This window comes from Oncorhynchus tshawytscha, unplaced genomic scaffold, assembly GCF_018296145.1.
Source record: "Oncorhynchus tshawytscha isolate Ot180627B unplaced genomic scaffold, Otsh_v2.0 Un_contig_2685_pilon_pilon, whole genome shotgun sequence".
Lineage (NCBI taxonomy): Eukaryota > Metazoa > Chordata > Actinopteri > Salmoniformes > Salmonidae > Oncorhynchus > Oncorhynchus tshawytscha.
Genome location: NW_024609087.1, coordinates 26,831 through 37,500, shown reverse-complemented (window position 1 = coordinate 37,500; position 10,670 = coordinate 26,831). Strand labels below are relative to the sequence as shown.

Sequence of the window (10,670 nt, the reverse complement as noted above, 5' to 3'; positions counted from 1 at the left end):
GTTTGCCTGTGTGTGTGTGTGTGTTTTGCCTGTGTGTGTGTGTGTGTTTTGCCTGTGTGTGTGTGTGTGTTTTGCCTGTGTGTGTGTGTGTGTTTTGCCTGTGTGTGTGTGTGTGTTTTGCCTGTGTGTGTTTGTGTGTGTGTTTTGCCTGTGTGTTTTTGCCTGTGTGTGTGTGTGTGTTTTTTGCCTGTGTGTGTGTGTGTTTTTTGCCTGTGTGTGTGTGTGTGTTTTGCCTGTGTGTGTGTGTGTGTTTTGTTTTGCCTGTGTGTGTGTGTGTGTTGTTTTTGCCTGTGTGTGTGTTTGCGTTTTGCCTGTGTGTGTGTGTGTTTTGCCTGTGTGTGTGTGTGTGTGTTTTGCCTGTGTGTGTGTGTGTGTGTTTTGCCTGTGTGTGTGTGTGTGTGTTTTTTGCCTGTGTGTGTGTGTGTGTTTTGCCTGTGTGTGTGTGTGTGTTTTGTGTGTGTGTGTGTGTGTTTTGCCTGTGTGTGTGTGTGTTTTGCCTGTGTGTGTGTGTGTGTGTGTTTTGCCTGTGTGTGTGTGTGTGTGTGTGTGTGTGTTTTGTGTGTGTTTTGCCTGTGTGTGTGTGTGTGTGTGTTTGCCTGTGTGTGTGTGTGTGTGTGTGTTTTGCCTGTGTGTGTGTGTGTGTGTGTGTGTGTTTGCCTGTGTGTGTGTGTGTGTGTGTGTTTTGCCTGTGTGTGACTGAGCATCACATTCTAAGAGGCCAAATATGGAGAAGAGAAAAAAGTCTGATTCTACCATTTGTTATTGTTCATCACCAGGACTTTCTCCTTGACGTGGTCCGTGCAAAGAAATTGGATGTAGTCTGGATTGGTTTTTCTCCCAACAACACAAAGGAGATATCTACACGGTAAAGACATTTCACCATCGATCGAAAAGTACGACGGAGATTTGAACCTTTAGGGCATGAAGAAATCCAGAACGATTCTGATAATAATCGCCAGTGTTTTGTTCTCATAGGGTGAAGAGAGGTGCGGGGCCAGAAGAAGATGCTCAGGAAGAGGACTGTGCTAAGCTTATGGTATATGAGACACCTGCAGTGAAAGAAGTAACCGGGAGACAATGTGGGACACAAAAATACTGTATTTGTGAAAAATACCTGGATGTCAAATACAATGTAAGCAAGAGAAACCGTTAACTGGTTCTTCTGAAAGGATTCTACTTCTTTTTAAAAATGGAGGGAACGACTGCTAGCTTCAATGTTTCTTTTTAAAAATGGAGGGAACGACTGCTAGCTTCAATGTTTCTTTTTAAAAATGGAGGGAACGACTGCTAGCTTCAATGTTTCTTTTTAAAAATGGAGGGAACGACTGCTAGCTTCAATGTTTCTTTTTAAAAATGGAGGGAACGACTGCTAGCTTCAATGTTTCTTTTTAAAAATGGAGGGAACGACTGCTAGCTTCAATGTTTCTTTTTAAAAATGGAGGGAACGACTGCTAGCTTCAATGTTTCTTTTTAAAAATGGAGGGAACGACTGCTAGCTTCAATGTTTCTTTTTAAAAATGGAGGGAACGACTGCTAGCTTCAATGTTTCTTTTTAAAAATGGAGGGAACGACTGCTAGCTTCAATGTTTCTTTTTAAAAATGGAGGGAACGACTGCTAGCTTCAATGTTTCTTTTTAAAAATGGAGGGAACGACTGCTAGCTTCAATGTTTCTTTTTAAAAATGGAGGGAACGACTGCTAGCTTCAATGTTTCTTTTTAAAGGGAGGGAACAACTGCATTTTCCAAGAAGCAACTGTTAGTCATTCCAGTTAGGTTGGTGAGGGTTTTTTACCCTGAAATACACATCTGCACCGTATATTAAGAAAAGTTAAAAGGGTAGTTTTCTGTGGTAGGAAACCCCCCCCCCCCTGCATTGTTCCAATACGCAAAAGCACTTTCAGTCAATAAGCTTTCCATTTTAGCCAGCCAGTTTTCAACTGAAGTCAATGGGCAGATGGATACAATGGGCAGATGGATAAAAAACGTTTTTGTTTTAAAGTAAACATAAATATTTCACGTAAAAACAACATTTAGTAAAACATTGTTTAGACGGGAAGCTGACACAGCAGGGTAGGAACACACACCTTACACACACACATTGTGTTTAGATGGGGGGCTGACACAGCAGGGTAGGAACACACACCGTATACACACACACATTGTGTTTAGACGGGGGGCTGACACAGCGGGGTAGGAACACACATCGTACACACACACATTGTGTTTAGACGGGGAGCTGACACAGCAGGGTAGGAACACACACCGTACACACACACATTGTGTTTAGACGGGGAGCTGACACAGCAGGGTAGGAACACACACCATACACACCATACACACACACACCATACACACACACCTTCAGCCTCTCTCAAGTCATTGGTAAAGGGCTGAAGGACAATCAGCCTCCATCTATACACAATGTTTCACTAAATGTTTTTTGTCTGACATGACATTTTTCTTTAAAAAAAACAACAGTTTTTTAAAATCAATGTGTCCATTGACTTCAGTTAATTAGCTAACGTGCTAAATCTGGCACACAAACTGCAATGTTGATCGATGTTCAAATGAAATGAAATGAAATGTAGTTTGGGCTACAAGGGGAGGCAACCCTGGTGGCTTGGATTTAGCCAATCACAGGGCTAAGATATATTTTATTAGTTCCTGTTATATTCCAGGAACAGGGTTACCTTCCCCTGTTCCATGTACAGAAGAGAATGTGAGGTATTATAAAATAATACCAGTTTTATTTTTTATATTTTTCATACTGTAAATAAAAATCCTTTATTCTAATTCTTTACGATACCATTGTCCTGTGACACCAAAAGTCTGAATGTGATTTAATATTGGGGCGGCAGGTAGCCTAGCGGTTAGAGGAGGCGGGTGGCCTGGCGGTTAGAGGAGGCGGGTGGCCTGGCGGTTAGAGGAGGCGGGTGGCCTGGCGGTTAGAGGAGGCGGTGGCCTGGCGGTTAGAGGAGGCGGGTGGCCTGGCGGTTAGAGGAGGCGGGTGGCCTGGCGGTTAGAGGAGGCGGTGGCCTGGCGGTTGCAAAATCGAATCCCCGAGCTGACAAGGTAAAAATCTGTCATTCTACCCCTGAACAAGACAGTTAACCCACTGTTCCTAGGCCGTCATTGTAAATACGAATTTGTTCTTAACTGACTTGCCTGGTTAAATAAAAGGTACAGTACCCCTAGTTGTTCAGCCCTCAAACACCTAGTGGTTCAGCCCTCAAACACCCAGTGGTTCAGCCCCTAGTGGTTCAGCCCTCAAACACCTAGTGGTTCAGCCCTCAAACACCTAGTGGTTCAGCCCCTAGTGGTTCAGCCCTCAAACACCTAGTGGTTCAGCCCCTAGTGGTTCAGCCCTCAAACACCTAGTGGTTCAGCCCCTAGTGGTTCAGCCCTCAAACACCTAGTGGTTCAGCCCCTAGTGGTTCAGCCCTCAAACACCTAGTGGTTCAGCCCTCAAACACCCAGTGGTTCAGCCCCTAGTGGTTCAGCCCTCAAACACCTAGTGGTTCAGCCCTCAAACACCTAGTGGTTCAGCCCCTAGTGGTTCAGCCCCTAGTGGTTCAGCCCTCAAACACCTAGTGGTTCAGCCCTCAAACACCTAGTGGTTCAGCCCTCAAACCCCTAGTGGTTCAGCCCCTAGTTGTTCAGCCCTCAAACACCTAGTGGTTCAGCCCCTAGTGGTTCAGCCCTCAAACACCTAGTGGTTCAGCCCCTAGTGGTTCAGCCCTCAAACACCCAGTGGTTCAGCCCCTAGTGGTTCAGCCCCTAGTGGTTCAGCCCTCAAACACCTAGTGGTTCAGCCCTAGTGGTTCAGCCCTCAAACACCTAGTGGTTCAGCCCTCAAACACCTAGTGGTTCAGCCCTCAAACACCCAGTGGTTCAGCCCCTAGTGGTTCAGCCCCTAGTGGTTCAGCCCCTAGTGGTTCAGCCCTCAAACACCTAGTGGTTCAGCCCTCAAACCCCTAGTGGTTCAGCCCCTAGTTGTTCAGCCCTAGTGGTTCAGCCCCTAAGCCCCTACCCCCTAGTGGTTCAGCCCCTAGTGGTTCAGCCCTCAAACACCTAGTGGTTCAGCCCTCAAACACCTAGTGGTTCAGCCCTCAAACACCCAGTGGTTCAGCCCCTAGTGGTTCAGCCCCTAGTGGTTCAGCCCTCAAACACCTAGTGGTTCAGCCCCTAGTGGTTCAGCCCTCAAACACCTAGTGGTTCAGCCCTCAAACACCTAGTGGTTCAGCCCTCAAACACCCAGTGGTTCAGCCCCTAGTGGTTCAGCCCCTAGTGGTTCAGCCCCTAGTGGTTCAGCCCTCAAACACCTAGTGGTTCAGCCCTCAAACCCCTAGTGGTTCAGCCCCTAGTTGTTCAGCCCCTAGTGGTTCAGCCCCTAGTGGTTCAGCCCCTAGTGGTTCAGCCCTCAAACACCTAGTGGTTCAGCCCTCAAACACCTAGTGGTTCAGCCCTCAAACACCCAGTGGTTCAGCCCCTAGTGGTTCAGCCCCTAGTGGTTCAGCCCCTAGTGGTTCAGCCCTCAAACACCTAGTGGTTCAGCCCTCAAACCCCTAGTGGTTCAGCCCCTAGTTGTTCAGCCCTCAAACACCTAGTGGTTCAGCCCCTAGTGGTTCAGCCCTCAAACACCTAGTGGTTCAGCCCCTAGTGGTTCAGCCCTCAAACACCCAGTGGTTCAGCCCCTAGTGGTTCAGCCCCTAGTGGTTCAGCCCTCAAACACCTAGTGGTTCAGCCCCTAGTGGTTCAGCCCTCAAACACCTAGTGGTTCAGCCCTCAAACACCTAGTGGTTCAGCCCTCAAACACCCAGTGGTTCAGCCCTCAAACACCTAGTGGTTCAGCCCTCAAACACCTAGTGGTTCAGCCCCTAGTTGTTCAGCCCTCAAACACCTAGCGGTTCAGCCCCTAGTGGTTCAGCCCTCAAACACCTAGCGGTTCAGCCCTCAAACACCTAGTGGTTCAGCCCCTAGTGGTTCAGCCCTCAAACACCTAGTGGTTCAGCCCTCAAACACCTAGTGGTTCAGCCCCTAGTTGTTCAGCCCCTAGTGGTTCAGCCCTCAAACACCTAGTGGTTCAGCCCTCAAACACCTAGTGGTTCAGCCCCTAGTGGTTCAGCCCTCAAACACCTAGTGGTTCAGCCCTCAAACACCTAGTGGTTCAGCCCTCAAACACCTAGTGGTTCAGCCCTCAAACACCTAGTGGTTCAGCCCTCAAACACCTAGTGGTTCAGCCCCTAGTTGTTCAGCCCTCAAACACCTAGCGGTTCAGCCCCTAGTGGTTCAGCCCTCAAACACCTAGCGGTTCAGCCCTCAAACACCTAGTGGTTCAGCCCCTAGTGGTTCAGCCCTCAAACACCTAGCGGTTCAGCCCTCAAACACCTAGCGGTTCAGCCCTCAAACACCTAGTGGTTCAGCCCTCAAACACCTAGTGGTTCAGCCCCTAGTTGTTCAGCCCTCAAACACCTAGTGGTTCAGCCCTCAAACACCTAGTGGTTCAGCCCCTAGTTGTTCAGCCCTCAAACACCTAGTGGTTCAGCCCCTAGTTGTTCAGCCCTCAAACACCTAGTGGTTCAGCCCCTAGTGGTTCAGCCCTCAAACACCTAGCGGTTCAGCCCTCAAACACCTAGTGGTTCAGCCCTCAAACACCTAGTGGTTCAGCCCTCAAACACCTAGTGGTTCAGCCCTCAAACACCTAGTGGTTCAGCCCCTAGTTGTTCAGCCCTCAAACACCTAGCGGTTCAGCCCCTAGTGGTTCAGCCCTCAAACACCTAGCGGTTCAGCCCTCAAACACCTAGTGGTTCAGCCCCTAGTGGTTCAGCCCTCAAACACCTAGCGGTTCAGCCCTCAAACACCTAGCGGTTCAGCCCTCAAACACCTAGTGGTTCAGCCCTCAAACACCTAGTGGTTCAGCCCCTAGTTGTTCAGCCCTCAAACACCTAGTGGTTCAGCCCTCAAACACCTAGTGGTTCAGCCCCTAGTTGTTCAGCCCTCAAACACCTAGTGGTTCAGCCCCTAGTTGTTCAGCCCTCAAACACCTAGTGGTTCAGCCCCTAGTGGTTCAGCCCTCAAACACCTAGCGGTTCAGCCCTCAAACACCTAGTGGTTCAGCCCCTAGTTGTTCAGCCCTCAAACACCTAGTGGTTCAGCCCCTAGTTGTTCAGCCCTCAAACCCCTAGTTGTTCCACTCATTTCACCCTTGCAAGAGAAACCAGACGTGATCATTCAGAAATGAAAAGGTGGTCACTGTGAATCTCTTAGTGTTTTGAACATCTCTGTTTTTAACTGTTGATGATGTAGAACTTGTATCTTTTTTTTCTATAAAAACATAGAAATCATTTTCACAGACTGGTCAATGTAAACAGCATACAGTATGTAGATACTGGTATTATGCTGAAACAGACTGGTCACTGTAAACAGCATACAGTATGTAGATACTGGTATTATGCTGGAACAGACTGGTCACTATAAACAGCATACAGTATGTAGATACTGGTATTGTGCTGAAACAGACTGGTCAATATAAACAGCATACAGTATGTAGATACTGGTATTATGCTGGAACAGACTGGTCAATATAAACAGCATACAGTATGTAGATACTGGTATTATACTGGAACAGACTGGTCAATATAAACAGCATACAGTATGTAGATACTGGTATTATACTGGAACAGACTGGTCAATGTAAACAGCATACAGTATGTAGATACTGGTATTATGCTGAAACAGACTGGTCACTATAAACAGCATACAGTATGTAGATACTGGTATTATGCTGAAACAGACTGGTCAATGTAAACAGCATACAGTATGTAGATACTGGTATTATGCTGAAACAGACTGGTCAATGTAAACAGCATACAGTATGTAGATACTGGTATTATGCTGAAACAGACTGGTCAATGTAAACAGCATACAGTATGTAGATACTGGTATTATGCTGAAACAGACTGGTCAATATAAACAGCATACAGTATGTAGATACTGGTATTATGCTGAAACAGACTGGTCAATGTAAACAGCATACAGTATGTAGATACTGGTATTATGCTGAAACAGACTGGTCAATGTAAACAGCATACAGTATGTAGATACTGGTATTATGCTGAAACAGACTGGTCAATGTAAACAGCATACAGTATGTAGATACTGGTATTATGCTGGAACAGACTGGTCAATGTAAACAGCATACAGTATGTAGATACTGGTATTATGCTGAAACAGACTGGTCACTATAAACAGCATACAGTATGTAGATACTGGTATTATGCTGGAACAGACTGGTCACTATAAACAGCATACAGTATGTAGATACTGGTATTATGCTGGAACAGACTGGTCAATGTAAACAGCATACAGTATGTAGATACTGGTATTATGCTGAAACAGACTGGTCAATGTAAACAGCATACAGTATGTAGATACTGGTATTATGCTGAAACAGACTGGTCACTATAAACAGCATACAGTATGTAGATACTGGTATTATGCTGAAACAGACTGGTCAATGTAAACAGCATACAGTATGTAGATACTGGTATTATGCTGAAACAGACTGGTCACTATAAACAGCATACAGTATGTAGATACTGGTATTATGCTGAAACAGACTGGTCAATGTAAACAGCATACAGTATGTAGATACTGGTATTATGCTGAAACAGACTGGTCAATGTAAACAGCATACAGTATGTAGATACTGGTATTATGCTGGAACAGACTGGTCACTATAAACAGCATACAGTATGTAGATACTGGTATTATGCTGAAACAGACTGGTCACTATAAACAGCATACAGTATGCTGAAACAGACTGGTCAATGTAAACAGCATACAGTATGTAGATACTGGTATTATGCTGGAACAGACTGGTCACTATAAACAGCATACAGTATGTAGATACTGGTATTATGCTGAAACAGACTGGTCAATATAGACAGCATACAGTATGTAGATACTGGTATTATACTGAAACAGACTGGTCAATATAAACAGCATACAGTATGCTGAAACAGACTGGTCACTATAAACAGCATACAGTATGTAGATACTGGTATTATGCTGAAACAGACTGGTCACTATAAACAGCATACAGTATGCTGAAACAGACTGGTCAATAGAAACAGCATACAGTATGTAGATACTGGTATTATGCTGAAACAGACTGGTCAATAGAAACAACATACAGTATGTAGATACTGGTATTATGCTGAAACAGACTGGTCAATAGAAACAGCATACAGTATGTAGATACTGGTATTATGCTGAAACAGACAGGTCAATAGAAACAGCATACAGTATGTAGATACTGGTATTATGCTGAAACAGACTGGTCACTATAAACAACATACAGTATGTAGATACTGGTATTATACTGAAACAGACTGGTCAATATAAACAGCATACAGTATGCTGAAACAGACTGGTCACTATAAACGCATACAGTATGTAGATACTGGTATTATGCTGAAACAGACTGGTCACTATAAACAGCATACAGTATGTAGATACTGGTATTATGCTGAAACAGACTGGTCACTATAAACGCATACAGTATGTAGATACTGGTATTATGCTGAAACAGACTGGTCAATAGAAACAGCATACAATATGTAGATACTGGTATTATGCTGAAACAGACTGGTCAATATAGACAACATACAGTATGTAGATACTGGTATTATGCTGAAACAGACTGGTCACTATAAACAGCATACAGTATGTAGATACTGGTATTATGCTGAAACAGACTGGTCAATATAGACAGCATACAGTATGTAGATACTGGTATTATGCTGAAACAGACTGGTCAATATAGACAGCATACAGTATGTAGATACTGGTATTATGCTGAAACAGACTGGTCAATAGAAACAGCATACAGTATGTAGATACTGGTATTATGCTGAAACAGACTGGTCACTATAAACAGCATACAGTATGTAGATACTGGTATTGTGCTGAAACAGACTGGTCAATATAAACAGCATTGGATGGATGTCAGACGTTTGGAAAGGTCCTTGGGACGTCGATATATGCCTTCCTCTCCACTTACCATAAGAAAACATTTCCCGAGCACTGGCACAAACTCAAGACGCTCGAAGACGAAGTGTGGTCAGACCAAGCATGCTGCTTAAGACCCCTGGACCACGGCAGTTCACAACGCTTCAACAAGCCGAGAGAATACTTGATGGAAGCTTATTTTGTTTTAAACCATAGCCCTGACCTTAACCACTCAGAATGAATACCTTCCCCCAAACCATAGCCCTGACCTTAACCACTCAGAATGAATACCTTCCCCCAAACCATAGCCCTGACCTTAACCACTCAGAATGAATACCTTCCCCCAAACCATAGCCCTGACCTTAACCACTCAGAATGAATACCTTCCCCCAAACCATAGCCCTGACCTTAACCACTCAGAATGAATACCTTCCCCCAAACCATAGCCCTGACCTTAACCACTCAGAATGAATACCTTCCCCCAAACCATAGCCCTGACCTTAACCACTCAGAATGAATACCTTCCCCCAAACCATAGCCCTGACCTTAACCACTCAGAATGAATACCTTCCCCCAAACCATAGCCCTGACCTTAACCACTCAGAATGAATACCTTCCCCCAAACCATAGCCCTGACCTTAACCACTCAGAATGAATACCTTCCCCCAAACCATAGCCCTGACCTTAACCACTCAGAATGAATACCTTCCCCCAAACCATAGCCCTGACCTTAACCACTCAGAATGAATACCTTCCCCCAAACCATAGCCCTGACCTTAACCACTCAGAATGAATACCTTCCCCCAAACCATAGCCCTGACCTTAACCACTCAGAATGAATACCTTCCCCCAAACCATAGCCCTGACCTTAACCACTCAGAATGAAAACCTAAACTAACCTTCCCCCAAACCATAGCCCTGACCTTAACCACTCAGAATTAATACCTAAACTAACCTTCCCCCAAACCATAGCCCTGACCTTAACCACTCAGAATGAATACCTAAACTAACCTTCCCCCAAACCATAGCCCTGACCTTAACCACTCAGAATGAATACCTAAACTAACCCTTTTGTTTTAACACTGTAACCACGCGGAATTAACCCTGTAACCATCCAAAATTAACCCTGTAACCATCCAGAATTAACCCTGTAACCATCCAGAATTAACCCTGTAACCACGCAGAATTAACCCTGTAACCACGAAGAATTAACCCTGTAACCATCCAGAATTAACCCTGTAACCACGCGGAATTAACCCTGTAACCATGAGGAATTAACCCTGTAACCATCCGGAATTAACCCTGTAACCACGCAGAATTAACCCTGTAACCATGAGGAATTAACCCTGTAACCATGAGGAATTAACCCTGTAACCATGAGGAATTAACCCTGTAACCATGTAGAATTAACCCTGTAACCATGTAGAATTAACCCTGTAACCATGCAGAATTAACCCTGTAACCACGCAGAATTAACCCTGTAACCATGCAGAATTAACCCTGTAACCACGCAGAATTAACCCTGTAACCATCCAGAATTAACCCTGTAACCATGTCAAATTAACCCTGTAACCATGAGGAATTAACCCTGTAACCATGAGGAATTAACCCTGTAACCATCCAGAATTAACCCTGTAACCATCCAGAATTAACCCTGT

General features: G+C 44.9%; 2 protein-coding genes across 3 annotated transcripts in view; one reads left to right on the top strand and one right to left on the bottom strand.

The window, feature by feature from the left end:
• The window catches only part of LOC121844249 (C-type lectin domain family 4 member F-like), an 11,793-nt gene extending 9,000 nt beyond the window's left edge, over positions 1–2,793 (top strand). For both annotated transcript variants that reach the window (XM_042314151.1, XM_042314150.1), the window contains exons 4-5: positions 777–865; positions 976–2,793. In XM_042314151.1, coding sequence (XP_042170085.1) covers positions 777–865; positions 976–1,153 — 267 coding nt within the window. In that variant the 3' untranslated portion in view covers positions 1,154–2,793. The remainder of the gene's footprint in view (positions 1–776; positions 866–975) is intronic.
• The window catches only part of LOC112217226 (mast/stem cell growth factor receptor kita-like), a 64,630-nt gene that overhangs the window by 34,428 nt on the left and 19,532 nt on the right, over positions 1–10,670 (bottom strand). The window lies entirely within an intron of this gene.